The sequence below is a fragment of the Zootoca vivipara genome, chromosome 1 (assembly GCF_963506605.1).
Source record: "Zootoca vivipara chromosome 1, rZooViv1.1, whole genome shotgun sequence".
In the NCBI taxonomy this organism is placed as follows: Eukaryota; Metazoa; Chordata; class Lepidosauria; order Squamata; family Lacertidae; genus Zootoca; species Zootoca vivipara.
Genome location: NC_083276.1, coordinates 130,435,427 through 130,450,634, shown reverse-complemented (window position 1 = coordinate 130,450,634; position 15,208 = coordinate 130,435,427). Strand labels below are relative to the sequence as shown.

The 15,208-nt window shown below is 47.2% G+C and overlaps 1 protein-coding gene across 5 annotated transcripts in view; it reads left to right on the top strand.

Moving 5' to 3' along the window:
* Positions 1–877: 877 nt before the first annotated feature.
* Positions 878–15,208, top strand: part of ERBB4 (erb-b2 receptor tyrosine kinase 4) — an 818,250-nt gene continuing 803,919 nt past the window's right edge. For 4 of the 5 annotated variants that reach the window (XM_060282298.1, XM_060282293.1, XM_060282304.1 and 1 more), the window contains exon 1: positions 878–1,683. In XM_060282298.1, coding sequence (XP_060138281.1) covers positions 1,596–1,683 — 88 coding nt within the window. In that variant the 5' untranslated portion in view covers positions 878–1,595. The remainder of the gene's footprint in view (positions 1,684–15,208) is intronic. The other variant, XM_060282309.1, reaches the window with a different exon arrangement.

The following is a 15,208-nucleotide window of genomic DNA, read 5'->3' as shown; positions in this document are numbered from 1 at the left end:
CCCTGGAATGAATGGAAATAACCCCCGTGCAACGGAGCGGACGCCGCCGCCACCGCCACCACCTGCTGTATGCCTTGGCGCGGACTTGAACTCTACGGGTCTTCGCCTCCCTCCTATGTCTGGTGGTAAAGAGAGAGAGACCCCAGATTTTGTTTTGGTGGTTCGATTTCCGAGTCTTTCTTTGCGCGCCCTCATTGTCAGAGAGAAAAGAAACGAGATTCGGATCTAGCTGCACCTTTTTGTTATTTTTTCTTTAAAGGGGCGTGTGCGCTACCGGAATCACACCTGTCTATGCTTCTAGTAAGTACACACATGCACCCCCGGCGACTACGATCCTCTGCCCTGCACACTTTTATTCGAGGCGCGGGAGAAAGTCCCACTGGAATATAAAGCGCGACTTCCTTCCGAGTAAACCTGGAAGGATCCGGCGTCACGAGAGGGAGCCGGCGAAACAAAGCCGAGGGAGCCCGGCGGAATAAATCTGCAAGGAAATGCCTGAAATGCCACATTAAAAAGCAAAGCCCAACACAAAACCGCTTTTCTCTCCTGCCCGGGCCTGAAAAGGCACATTGTGGCGCTCGCTGGCAGCGGCTGCCTCCGCCTTGCTCCATGGTAACCTGCGCGCAGCAGCCGCGCGCCCCGCTCGACGCACGCGCCCCGCGCGCCACTAACAGGTGTTTCCCGGGTATTTTGGTGGCGGGGGGGGGGAGGAGGAGAGCGGCTGATCCCAGCATGCCGGGGGGGGGGAAGGCGAGCGGGGGTGGGGCTTGCTCCTCTCAGAGGCAGCGAGGAGGCGGGGCCAGCGCTGAGTTCTTCCAACCTATCATCTCCTCCCTCTGGGTTGGGGATTTTTGGGGGTTGGTGGGGGTGGCTTGGTCGGCCGGCTGGTTTGTTAATCTGGGTAGCAGCCGGAGTCCTGGGAATCAATGGGAATTGACGCGCCGAGGTTTTACTACTACGGCAGCTCCTGGACTGGAGGGAGAAAGCGGAAGGCAGGGAAATAAACTAAAAGCAAAGCAGCACCCCCCCGCCCAGGACCGCTCGCGCGCTCTGTTTCTCCACACTCCGCTCAACACCCAGGGAATCCGAGGAAGGGAGCCGAAGAAAGGCGGCTAGAGGGTGGAATAGGAGCCGGCGCAGAAGCGGACTCCGAGGAAACGGCGGAAGAGGAGCTTTGCCCCGCTGGTGCGTTTGGGGTCTTCTGGATTTTGGCTTGTTTTGCCCTTTTGAAAACTGTGGCAACAACTTTTGGGAGTTGTGGGTCGCGGCTTCTGGGAAGGTCCTCTGGTCCAGAGCAGCAGGCCATGCCCAGCGCTTAAAAGGGGCGGCCGGGGGAGAAGACAGCGCCACCTGAGAGGGGCTCCCCTCGTTCGTCCTCGGCTTGGCGGGGGCCGAGCGCGCCTTCCCGCCGCCCGGCGCACCTTCCGCGAGCGCGAGCCGAGAGGACGCTGCGCGCTTACCACCTCGCGGGCGCTGAGCTGAGGAAGACGAGGCCGCCGCCTGGACCATGTAATTGGGGAGCCGAGGAGAGCGTCCTTCCGATTCTCCTTCTTCCTTGTCCCCGCCGAAAAATAGCAGAAGATCAAAGCCCGACGATGACGAAGAAGCCGGCACGAAGAGTGCTCTGCTGGGTGAGCTTCCTCGCGATCGCCGGCATCTTCCGCCTCGGCGCTGCTCAGTCAGGTGCGCTCCACTTCTGCCTCGCGGGTCGCGGCTCTCGCTCTGCTCCTTTCTAGGGTTGCTTTGGATCAATTCCCCGCGCCGATCCAGCCGCGGTTCCTTCCTTTCCCCGTTTAACATGCCCTCTGAAGATCGGCAGACTTTCCCTCCCTCACTATAAATAAATCTTAGCGGCTTTTCATGCTCCCAGAAGGACACCCCCGGATAATATTTCAAACTGGGAGATTTGGTACAGGCAGCTAAAGCAGAGTTGGGGTGGTGGTGGTGGTTTGCTTCTTTCCAGGGGCCGCTGCCACCTGCTTCCCTCTGGGGCGCTTTATTTGCGCGCGCGCGCTTGTGGTGCAGGATCCGGTTTTCTTCTAAAACGCACTGAAACGATTTGGTTCGAGACGGGCCTCTTTGGCTCGGATTCTGACCCCAAGCAGAGGCTCCGGAGCAAGCGAGCTCTTGGAGCCGGGCGCCAGGGAGAAGGTAGCTCCAGTCCTTCTGTGTAGCTCTCGGCGGAGGGCGCTTCTGGCATATGCGCGTCCAATGTTGTGGAGGCTGGCAGGTGCCTCTCGCTTGTGGCCCCGGATCCGGCCCCAGTGTGTCTGTGGCGGGGAGGGCTGGGGCCGGCTTTCCTTCCAGCCGGACAGCAGCCCACCGGTACTGGTTGCACTCGGACAGGGCTGCGGAGGTGAACGGGGTGGTTTCTGGTTTCTGGACGGCGCTGAGTTGTCCGGGCAGGTTGGCTCTCGGTTGGCGTGGAGAGGAGAGCCGGGAGGTGGGGAGGCTTCTTGGCACCCGAACGAAGGGACATGATCCAACCCGGTCCCGTGAGGGCTGGCAGGAGTCCGCTCCCCTCCGTTCCCCTGGAGCTGAGAGTGAGGGTTTAACTTTGGGTGGATCCTGCCCGACGTGCCCTGCTTTGTTTGGTGTAACGGTCCTCCGGGAGAGGGGAAAGAAGCCCCGTCGTTTGCAGCTGCCACCTGGACGAACGGGTGCTGAATACAGATCGGGGCTTTTCCAGCTTGGTTATCCCCGATATCCCCGGGCGCCTCTTGGAACAGGAGATCCTCCCTCCCTCCCTTCTCCTGCGCAGGAGCTTCTCCTTTCTGGGTGGTGGGCTTCGCTTGTGGGTCCTTCTCTTGCTAACCCAGAGGCACGACCCCTCGCAGGCGGGTGCGGAAAGATCTGGGTCTCAGTCAGGTTGGCTTTCCGGGGAGGGCCGGGCAGGATCTGAGCGCAAATTTGGACACCCTTTGATCTCTCCTGCCGGGATGCTGTAGCCAGGAGCTGCTTCTCCCAACTGATCTTGTTTTCTTGGTAGTAAAGTGTCCGGAGAATTTCACTGGCGTTTACTTCCAAGAAAGGAGGCGAATTAGGATAAGTTGCTGCTCCCAAGAATCTAGACCTTTGGGCATCAGGGTGACATAAACAGACAAAGCGTCGGAAGGTGGTGGACTCTCCTTCATTGGAGGTTATGAAGCAGAGGTTGCGGGGGCGCATCTGCCATGGAAGCTTTCGTTGATATTCCTGCGTTGGAGGGGTTGGACTAGATGACCCTCGGTCTCCCTTCCAACTCTACAGTTCTGTGATTGTCTGCTAGCCTTCCTTGGCTTCTGTTGTGGTCGCAAGGCTGTATGCTGGGCCAAATTCTGTGGACTTTTCTCGCGTGTTGACGGTGTCGCTGCCACGCTCCTTTTACTGTTGAATCCTGGAGCCTTTGGAGGAGCCCCGGCTCCAGATAAGCGTGCCATAAATGTCCAGAGGAATGCAGGAATCTAGTCTCCTTCGTTCCGCCCTTGCTTTTGATCCCCTTCGTTATTGGGGGGGGGGTTCAGAAGGCACTGTTGATTTCTTTCGACTGGACGTTTCATAGGGTAGAGGATTTTTCTTGAAGGGGCTTTGTGGATCTTGATGGTTTTGGTCCAAAGCAATTTTTTTGCTATTAGTTTGAGCTTCTGGGGTTTCGTGGTTTTCTTGGGATTTCCTCTCTTCTCAGCAACTTTCTCTCTCCCTCCCTCCCTAAACACCTACTTTATTCTGCAATGCTCTTAAAGAGAGCATCCCTGTGTTTTTATATTGCTTTAGAGTAACTGGTAGCAAGTGCTGATTTCTTTTTCTTTTTCAAGCCTTCTGCTGCTCAGGTTTTCAGTGATGGAACATTTGGGCAAGAGACTGGAGCAAAGATGGGGGCATTTCGCAAATGGCAACACCACTGCTTGGCTAGGGAAATTGATCAATATAGACTGAATATGTGTGTGCATGTGAAAGAGAGACAGTAGGAGAGAAAGAGAGAACTGATAATGACATGTTTTGTTTTACTGGACCAATGGGCTTTATACAAGTTTCAGGCTCCATCAAATTTCCTTTGTGCTGAATGGAAGTGGTGCAAACTACTCAGCTCCACTCAGAGGAAAGCAGACATAAATATGGCAGGATGAAACGGCCCTCTGGAAACAAAAGATGCTTTAGAAATAGTTCAGTGTTACTCAGAAGCTTGCCTGCTGCCACAAAACATTGATAGGGCCAAAGACATTGCATGTGCTTTTGGAATCTCCCGTGGCAAATCTCTAGGAAAGTAATCCTGCGCAAGCCCCACTGACAACAGTAGTGGTCTCACACATCTCCCATTCATTTCAGTGGAGCTTTTACAAGATATTTCCCCAATGGAATATTCCTTCATGTCCAGGACCCACCACCTTGCAGCAACCGCCTGTATCAAGCTCTCTATGTTTGTATGAGAGAGAAATGGAGAGGTGCAGCTAATCACCCCCTGGTAAATCTACACAGGGAGCTCTTTTTCCTTGTCTTCCCTTCCCTTCAGCCAGTGGCAGTTTGGAGGAGTTTGTTTTGGTCCAAATGAGAAATTAAGTGTGGATAAGTAAACTGAGCTGCCAGAGGGCGACAAGATGTTGAGTGAATTGCTTTTAGATGAAACAAATTAAGGAAACGAGGGGAGACAATCTGCTTCTTGCATTATTAGACACGGCTTGGAGTTCGGGGGGGGGGGGGAGAAGTGGTGTATTTTTGAAATGTTAATTCCTTAAGAAGTGTGGGGGGGATGCACCTTATTTACTGCTCTGTGCGAACAGCATGGAAATTCAGGCTGCTGGTTGTATTTTTCTGTTTTGGTACACTACCAAAAATAATAATAATAAGGAAGCAGATTTTGTTTTGAGTTCTTTTCTCCAAAGAAATCGCAAGAAATTCTCCCTGTGTGTTTGGTTAATTTTATTACTTGAATAAAATATGGACAACCCCAGCCTCTATGAGATTTATTTAAAAGAGGTGGTTCCAAGAATGCTGCCTCATTTCTTACTGGGATGTTTCATTATTTTTAGACCCATTAGCAAAACCATTTAAGCCTGCTGTTCTTGGAGAATAAGATAGACAAAAATCAGCGAGGAAAGGAAACCCCTTTTACAGGGCCGGTTCTCATTGGTGTTAGAATCTTGTCCATCAAAGGAGATGGGTCCAGTAAAAAGGTATTGTCTTACCTAGTTTCTTGAATTATATTTATGGACTGAATGGACCTGGGGCTTTTAAGGTTGTAAATTGTCCTAAGGAAAATGGAAATCTTTTAACACGATTAGGATCTGGGTGTATGTTGGTATAAATCCTTTTGGTCCAGCTACACTGGACATGTGTGGGATTATGCTGCATGTTGTTTACGAGTGCAGATCTCACTGCTCATGCTTCTCTGCAGCACCTTCCTTTAAAAATTAACACCATCATCATAACCTCCCACACAAAGTAAAGTGATTGTTTTGTGTGCTGGACAGATTTGATCATGCATTCTGGTCCACACACATTATGTTGCATTGTTTAATTTGGATCTCTGCCTAAGGCATAGAGGGCAGCTATTTCCCCCTCACGATTTTAAGGTGTCTCCAAACATGGTTGACTAAATCCAGATAAATGTGAGGTTCTGATTGCATGTGAGCCAGAAGCCAGATAATCTTATTGGAACTGAGAGACAAAATATAGTCAAGAGTAAAAGCTCTATTTAATTTTAAGACAATAAGGGGGCTGTGTTGGCTTTGATCCTCTTTTTAAAAGAATTCCCATTTTTATATACATATGTGGTTCCTGTGAGCCTGAAATGACAGATAGCCTTGATTATATTTGGTCCATTCTGCCCAAATAGGGATATTTATATTAGTTGCAATCTATTGCATTTTTCCAGTAGGCCTAAAAGAGTTTAAACCTGGCTTAGGTAAACAGTTGCAAGCTAAAGGCGAGAGCCATGATAAATCTCAACAGACAAAGATGTGAAAAAGTTTGGCAAATGCTAGCCTTTCGATTTACATATACTGCGGATTTCAGTTCTGTACCTATAGCACGAAGCTTCCTAGCATACTGAGAAAGAAACAGAATTCATTCTTCAAGTCATTGTTTTAGGAAAACTTACTCTGGCGTGTACTGTTTTCTTCGTTTTACAATTCTACTGAATTGTTGTTGTTTTTGTCCATGAATGTTACTTTGGTCTTTTGTCTGTTTTTAGTTAACTGATCTTCTTGCATTTCCTTCTGTTAGGCTTTTTCCATTGGCAATTGCAGGATATTAATAATTCTACTTATTTTCCCCACAAGCCTTTCTTCTCTGTTAGCCATAGTTGAAATATCATTTCTTATTCCCTCTGCGTTTTGCCTCTTGTTCTTTTCTTGCTTGCTAACCTTCCTTCCTTCCCCTTATCAACTGTCTTTCTTTTTGGTCTCTCGTTGCCTAGTCTTTCCCTATCACCTCCGTGTTATTCCTTCTCTAGGTGTCTTTGCTTTTTGCCGTTACTAGAATTAATGATCCTAACCCACAGTCTAGTTTTGCTAGAGCGCCTAGACTTTAGGGGTGTACCTAATCCTTAGCATGTTTTCTTAGAAATAAGCCCCACTGTGTTCATTTAGCTCCAGGTAAATCAGTATAGTATCGAGCTGCGTGTCACAATTCCCCCCCCCCTTTTTTATTACAAAATAAATCACAATATGTACAAAATAACTTGCAGTAATGGAGCCCTTTGCTTCATAATCTGATGTAGTCCAACTCTGGAATCCATTGATACTTAGCTGCCTTTAGGTTTCACTGTGTTCGTCCGACTGACTAGATTGACTGAAATCTAAACCCTTCAGTTTAACTGGATGGTGGATGGAGCCCGAGCTGCTCTCTATTTACCCATCTCTGATCAATCTGACATGGCTGGCTGAGTGGACAATCACAAAGCTATTCTGCTGCCCAGATTTATTCCTGAAAGAAAATAAAATGGCATCGATCCAGGGTCACTTGCTCTTTAGAACACTGACTCCCAAGGCCGAATTGGTCCTTAACAGGACGCTGATGCTTCCCCTGGGCACAATCTCTTATAGCTTCTCCTGGCTCCAGAAGGAAGAAAGACACTTTAGTTAAATAGAAGTGTTTTAATTGTAAACATTTGCTGATCCATTGTTGACCTATTATCTCATGACGGATGCATCCTCTGAGAGGAGGTCACTGTATTAAGCAGCCTTGCTCTGTAGGACTGCCGGTGCCGCCTCATATTCTCCGTGAGAGTTGAGCGGAAGTGGTGCAGAGCGGGTGGCTCCTAAACTGGAGAACAGTACACCTTGGGGAGGGGGATTAAGTGGCACCCATGCCTCTCACATGCATTTCAGAGAACCTTGCACGGGAGATGATCATGGTGGAATTTGGCCAGCGGCATATGTTGGATGGTGTATCCAGCAGTGGGGAACCTTCACCTTCAGGGGCTCATGTAGCCCAATTTCATGCAGGTGAGAGGAGCCTGGAGGGTGATTGGCGGTGGGGTGGGGAGAAACCTGAAATGGGTGGTGTCAGAGGTTGTTGTGGCTACTCTAGAGTAACGACTCTCCACCTGCTTGTCTTTTAACAGTCTTTATTGGTGCACTCTATTTACAGTGTAGAGAGGTGTTGGAAACATGTCTGCTCATTCCGATCCAGAATCCGGCACTGCCCCCCTGCGTGATTTCCCCCAACATAATAAATGTGGGACAGTGAATCTCCTCCCCTTTCTCCTCCTCCGTAATTCCGGAACCGGGGGAAAAGGTCTACGCTCCGTGCTTTCCCTTTCCCCCCTTTCCAACTCTCTCTCTTCCCGCCTGTGGAGCCAGGGCTCTCCCATGCTGCCAGAGACCTGGCACTCTCTCTCCGTTTCCTGACTAGCCTCTTCAGAGCCCGCGCTTCCATCGCTGCTTCGGGAGGAGCTGCTCCTGATGAGAGGGGGAGGTTCTCTATACTCTCTTCCCCTCACAGGTGGAATGATGGGAGGAGGAGGAAAGCCCTTTGCAAGCCATCAGTCCAGACCTCCAGCAAGAGTGATTTGTCCTTTCTCCAGCAGGGAGAAAGAGGCAAAGGAAAAAAAGAGAGAGTGAGAGAAAATGAGTGCCTCCTTGCTTTGGGCTTCAGCCATGCCCACAACAGGCTTTGGCCCCTCTTACCACCAACTCTGGTCTGGACTGCCACCAGCATGTGGCCCCTGACAGAAGAAAAGGTCCCCCAACCCCTGCGGTAAACTCTGACCTGAAGTCCACTAGTGTTGCCTTGGAGATAAGCAGGGTCAGGATTATGAGCCCACCAAAGTGTGCTGATGGGCTGCAAGGAAGTCAGATCAGGGCCAGCTGCTTGCCTGGAGAGAACCATTACTTGCCCAAGGTGCTAACCTGCTAACAGAAAGACTGCATTAAAGGAGGAAAATGCCAGTGATCAGAGTGTTTGATCTGGATCGTGGTTCAGATTCTTCTTCACCCATTGTGGCTCAGGAATGCGATACCTCAAGGACTGCCTCTCCCCATATAAACTGACCTGGACTCTCTGTTCATTATCTGAGGCCCTTCTTTGTGTGCCTCCTTCACAAGAGGTCTGGAAGGTGGCAACACGAGAATGGGCCTTTACACTGGCTCCCTGTTTGTGGAATGCTCTCCCCGTGGAGGATTGCCTGACACCTTCATTATATATGTATATATTTTTGGCACCAGGAGAAAATGTTCCTCTTCATCCAGGCTTTGGTCTGTTTAATATTCCACAGGCTTTTAAATGTGTCTGTGGGAAGGGGGACTATTGTTTTGTCGTTTTTGTTTTAATTATTTACTTGGGTTTTTAGCTTGCATTTTATTCTGTGAACTGCCTTAGATCTTGTGTTGAAAGGTGGCATATAGATTTAATAATAAATACATGATAGCAAGAGTTTGCCATGTGTGAAATGGGAACTGGGGATCAGAGTAGAGAGAGACTGTGAAGCCCCTAGTGATTTAACAGCCTGATCTTAAACTCAGGTGTGTCTTGCTCTGTATGGAATTGGGCTTCACAAGATATACATTTGGAAGAGGGGAATCTGCAGACCTCCAGATGTTTCATGATAGCTGGGGCTGGTGGGAGTTGGAGCCTAATAGCACCTGGAGGACCAAGGATTCCCCACCCCAGTTCTGAACAATACTGTTTAGTAATTAGACTTGAAAGTTACCGTGTTTCTCCAAAAATAAGACACCGTCTAACACACTATGGCTTATTTTCAGGGGATGTCTTGTTTTTTTCCTCCTCCTCCTGCCACGGCTGGCATTGCTGCTGCGCCTATCACTATGTCTTATTTTCAGGGTATGGCTTATATTCCTTGAATGCTTAAAAATCCTGCTATGGCTTATTTTATGACTATGTCTTAAAATATGAGAAACAGGGTCTATTGTTTTTTTATTTACTCTAATTGGATTTTAACTCTTCAAGAACATTGGGAACACTGAATAGGTTTACTGGTTAACCTGAAAAAGCTCTCCTTTAGTTTTAACAGCGGTTTGATGTGAACATTTTCAGAAAATGGCAATAACCATTACTATTATCCTTTCCGCATCATGCGGTTGCTAAAAGCACAGCTACAGTGGTAAAATGGGAATCTCAGCACCAGGACAGGAATTTTCCACTGGATTAGAGAAAATTTCCATTTTGCAGAAAACCTTACAAGAATGGCTAGTTTGTATGAGACAACCAGCAACAACGGTTAATTGCAATATTCTGCTCTTGTGGCTCTAGAACAGGCACCCCCAAACTTCGGCCCTCCAGATGTTTTGGACTACAATTCCCATCTTCCCCGACCACTGGTCCTGTTAGCTAGGGATCATGGGATCATCTGGAGGGCCGCAGTTTGGGGGTGCCTGCTCTAGAAGAAGAAGAAAACGTGAGGTTGTTTACTCCTGTGTGTGGGGAGGTGTTCTGAAATTCCTGGGAAATCAAGGTTCCAGAGTATGTCAGGAGTCTCCATGATGCGCAAGGCTCCTCACTTTACAAAGTCACCTTGTTCTGCTCCTGCCCTCAGGTGACAACATCTCCTGCCAGAAGAAGGCTATGGAATTTGGTCCATACTTCCTCTGTTGGTGGGCAGCTGATGGAATCAACCAAAATGCTTTGGTGGGCTCCTCAAATGTTCCTACCCATTTTTTCGTTAAGCTGTTGGCAGATCAGTCAGCAGCTCCTTTGGTTCTATATTTATCTTTGAAACTATATTTTCCTGGGACGCAGACTGCACATTAAGTAGGATAACATCATGAAGTGAGTTTGGAATGAGGACAGTCCTTCCTGCTCTCCCTGTGAATGGGCAAACATAGTTACCCGCTCCCTTTGCAGACCCCCTTTAAAATAATAATAATCCCTGACCATTATCACAGCAGGAGAAAGCTTTTGTGAAAGTTCTTCCCTCCACAGTTTCAGCTGAGCCCTTTCACCATTTTTAAATCCAAGAACTACAGAGCTGTTGAATAAGTAAAGCAAAGTTAACTGCACAGTTTGAAATATCCAGCTGCTCTGTCAAACAGTGCAGTTAATTTTTTGTGTGTGCTTTCCCCTTCCATAACAAGGAGACTATCTGATATATTGGTTAGGCTACGTTTCCTTCAGAAGACTTTTCTCTGTCAAGTGGGGCCTCTTGGCAAGAGCTACGTCATGGCACAGTTTGAGAATTTTTTTTTCTCTGTCAAGTTGATGTCCTTTCTTTGGGCTGGAGCTAAACATGACATCCAAGTGCTTTTGTGTTAATGTTGTAAATAGTTGTATTTGGAGTTGTATTCCAAATATGGCCATATCCCGAATGCTACTTGTGATTAAATATTGACATTTATTTTTGAACTCTTTTGAAGAGGCATGACTGTATTTAGAGTATTGGTCTGCCAAGAATCAGCATATAGACATTTTCCTTTGAGTTTCAAAAATATTGGTGCACATTTTAAGATCTAAAAAAGTAAAGCTTGCCGACTAATAATGTTTCATCTAAAGAGGGAGTATGGACCAGATAAGCTGTTGTGGGTTATCGTTCACTCAGTTGACACTGATTCTTTTTAGAGAAAGAAACACTCTTGCATAGTGCTCAGGCCTTTTGCGTTGTCGCATGTTTGATCTGATAACAAGGAGATCATTGAGCAAATGATGGGTGCAATCCAAAGGCAGCTAAGTGCGCTTCAGACCCATTGAAACAAGTGGGATTTAAGGACTAACTGCCTTTTGCATTCTGCCCTGTGGTCACTGGGCTATATATAGTTTGGCTTGGCAAGGGGAGGAGATCATTTGAAACTCGGGTTTCAAGCCTTCAGTGTGCAGCTACAAAGAAAATATAGCAACTGGTGAGTCAGACTTTCCCCCCACCTTCAGTTTGATTCAGGTTGCACAAAACCCTCTGAGGGAACAGATCAGATGAGGCAAAACAAAATATGTCGCTCTGTTTGCTAACAAGGAGAGACTGGTTTTCAAAATGACAAGTGGGACTTGCAACAAAATGATGTGGCGTATTGCCACCCCCGAGGAATGCTCTCGTTCAGGGCTTTTAGCAGCCTAGAATAGAAGCCTTGTAGTGCTGTTCAAGCTGCCCAGTGGGTGGGCGAGAGGTGGAGGAGAAAGGACACATTATTTAAGGTGCTCACACTAGTGTTTTAAGCCCTAAATACTGTGTCTGAAAGACTGCCTCCTCCTTTCCTACTTCCTTCCCTCTCTGATATTAAGATCTTGGTAGTTCCACTGCCCCCAGAAGTTTTGGGGTTAGGGTGACCAGGGGCAGAGTATTCTCTCTGGTAGTCCATAAATTGTGGAATTCCCTCACAACAGAGGTGCATCTGGCCCCTTGTATGATGTTTGTCATATCCTGAAAACATGCCTCTTTATCCTGGCCATTGACTCTGTCTGTCCTTCGGACCCACACTAATTGTGATCGTAATTTTTTAAAAGATGTTTTTATTGCTGCATTTTATTTTTCTGTAGCATGCCCCTCCCCCCAGGAGCTTTCTGCTGTAGGATGAGTAATTAATTTAATAAAATAATAATAGTAGCGATGCAATTTCCAGGGCATTTCCTGAATAGCTCCATAGACACCCATCAAACATTGCTTATTATTTATGTTTCCAAAAGGCACCACAAAAGACAGGCAGTGAAGAACTGATTATTCTGTAACTTGACCATGTACTGGGAAAGAGTTAATTGTCCTGTGAAAAGTTTGTTGTTGCCTAGGGACCAGTATTCACATAGTCTGCTTATATTTGCTTTATGCAAACAGAATATGGCACTAGCTATTAACTTGTATTACTTTACTTGCACTGAGTGCCATAACTGAACTGGGAGAAAGAGTTCAAGAGGCAGACAATTTTGATATGAAGGACTTAATTCAGGTACTATGAATGGATAAAATAAACCTCTCAATAAGACCAACAATTACATAGTAAGTTTATAGGAAACACCATGGATCTGTAAACACTTCAGAAAAATAATTAGTATGAACCAGCGAGAATTTAAAGTAATAATAATAATAATAATAATAATAATAATAATAATAATAATAATAATTTATACCCGGCCCATCTGGCTGGGTTTCCCCTGCCACTCTGGGCGGCTTCCAACAGAAGTATTAAAATACAATAATTTATTAAACATTAAAAGCTTCCCTAAACAGGGCTGCCTTCAGATGTCCTCTAAAAGTCTGGTAGTTGTTTTTCCCTTTGACATCTGGTGGGAGGGCGTTCCACAGGGCGGGTGCCACTACCAAGAAGGCCCTCTGCCTGGTTCCCTGTAACTTGCTTTTGCAGCGAGGGAACCGCCAGAAGGCCCTCGGCGCTGGACCTTAGTGTCCGGGCAGAACGATGGAGATGGAGACACTCCTTCAGGTATACTGGACTGAAGCTGTTAAGGGCTTTGAAGGTCAGCACCAACACTTTGAATTGTCCTCAGAAACGTACTGGGAGCCAATGTAGGTCTTTCAAGATCGGTGTTATGTGGTCTCGGCTGCTGCTCCCAGTCACCAGTCTAGCTGCCACATTCTGGATTATTTGTAGTTTCTGGGTCACCTTCAAAGGTAGCCCCACATAGAGCGCATTGCAGTAGTCCAAGCAAGAGAGTCCAAGCCCTGCTACCATGGTGGAGTCTACCTCTTCCCAAATCTGAGCGAAAAAAACTTTGCAAAATCATTGCAGGAGATCATGTGGCCCGTGCTGGGCCCCGATGGAGCAGGTGGTTCCGCTAAATTGCAAACCACCTGAAGGAGTCTCCTGCTGCTGTTTTCTGCAGATGCAATAGAGGCAGTGAAGAAAGTCTTTTTCACCGTCGCTACTGCCACTTGGTAGGCTCAACACTGAGCTCTAACCCGTGTCCGGTCAGCTTCAGAATGAGTTATCCGCCACCGGCGCTCTAGCCTTCTCAGCGATTGTTTCATTGCCCTCAGATCCGTGGAAAACCACAAAGCTGTCTGGGCTGGAATGTCTGGATTGTACACAATCCCATTCATGATCACAATAATAAATGTACACAATCCCATTTATATATGGTTGAATTCAGAATTCTATCACATAGAATTAAATGTGGCTCATTTGCACATAACTACAGTCTGCATCTGGAACCACAGTGGCTGTAATTTTAAGCTGCTAAATAGATTTGGAGTGGGAAGGGATAGTTGTGATGAGGATGGATTTAGCAAGCGATTGGGAAAATACCTCACTTGGGTATTTGTTGAGCATCCATCCTGATTCATTTGCAGGGAGATTGGATGGCATTCATCAAGCAAATGTAACCCACCCCACATTTCCCCATGTATTTCACCATCACCTTCCTTATCGCAAGAAGTGCAGGTTTGTTGCACAAATCTTCAAATCGATTCTGACTGCGTTACTGGAATTTGCTGGTATGTGATTGAACCCCACCCTAAAATAGCAACAGTCTGGAGGGGTCTGGAGGTGTCCTCCCTGTCAGGACCCTCATTCTCAAGCAAAAAACAAAACAAAACATTCTCCTGCCAGGGGTCTGGGCTGTGGCATTTCCCCCTGTCTCCCCTACTTGCAAATGGGGTTACAGTATTGGCAGGGGAACACCTTTCACCGGGGGCAGACTTCGGCCATTTTTCATAATATAGCACCCTGTGCATGGCCAAAATTTGGTGCCCCCCAATGGACCTTCTCAATTATGGAACTTCTCAATGTTGTGCCCCCTCAGCTCGGCACCCTGTATGGGGGAACTGCTTGCACTGCCCTAAATCCAGTGCTGCCACTGGACAATGAATTGTTTTAAAGAAAAAAACCCTCTTTTCATCATACTATGTTTTCAGAACACAGGGGTAATTCATAGGAGTCAAACTCTGCTTAACTGCAGAAGGAGCCCTGAGAGCAATTGATGGATGCTTTTCTTCTCATCTATGCATTGTAAATGGTGTTTGGAGGAAGGGCATTCTAATTAGGAAACTGGATTATTGCACAGTACTTCACTTGTGTGTATTTTAGAGGAACGGATTAAACTACACTGGTACCTCGGGTTACGAACTTAATCCATTCCGGAAATCTGTTCTTAAACCGAAACTGTTCTTAAACCGAGGCGCGCTTTCCCTAAATGAGGCCTGCCGGCGCCGGTGCCCTTCCACCATTTGGATCCCTTTCTTAGACTGAGGTAAAGTTCGCAAACCGGGACACTACTTCTGGTTTTGCGGAGTTCGTAAACCGAATGGTTCGTAAACAGGGCTGTTCTTAAACCGAGGTTCCACTGTAGTTTCTGTCAAGGGAGGTCAATATTGGGTGTACAGATGGAAGGCCCTGATCCACAGAAAATGAATTGGTGACTGGTGTGTATGGCATCTCTCCCCCACTGCCAAGTGTGACAATCATCTACGTGCCCAAAATGCACATGGCAAGGAGAGCCAGTTGTGGAAGCCTGTTGCTGCTTTATGTTGCCGTCAGTCTGCATAAAAGGAAAGCTGTTGACTTGGCCAGCCATAATGGTTTGTTTGGATTTTTTTTTTTCATCGCTCCCACTGTGCAAATACTTTTAAAGCTGGATAAACACAAATTAAATTTTGAAGTAGAAACCACTGCTTAGCTGTTTGACTGGCTACAAATTTGGAAGGACAATGCCTTTTCAGTGGAGTGCGTATTTGTCTTTCACGTGAACTTAAACAGGCTTTGGAGGATTCAGCCAACATAATTCATGAATACCATTTTGCAGTCTGCGTAAGCATTTGAGTTGTGCTGGCAACCTTGAATCCAAATTGTGCTCTGTAGATTTGAAGACCACATTAATAATTGTGGAGTGCTTTGAT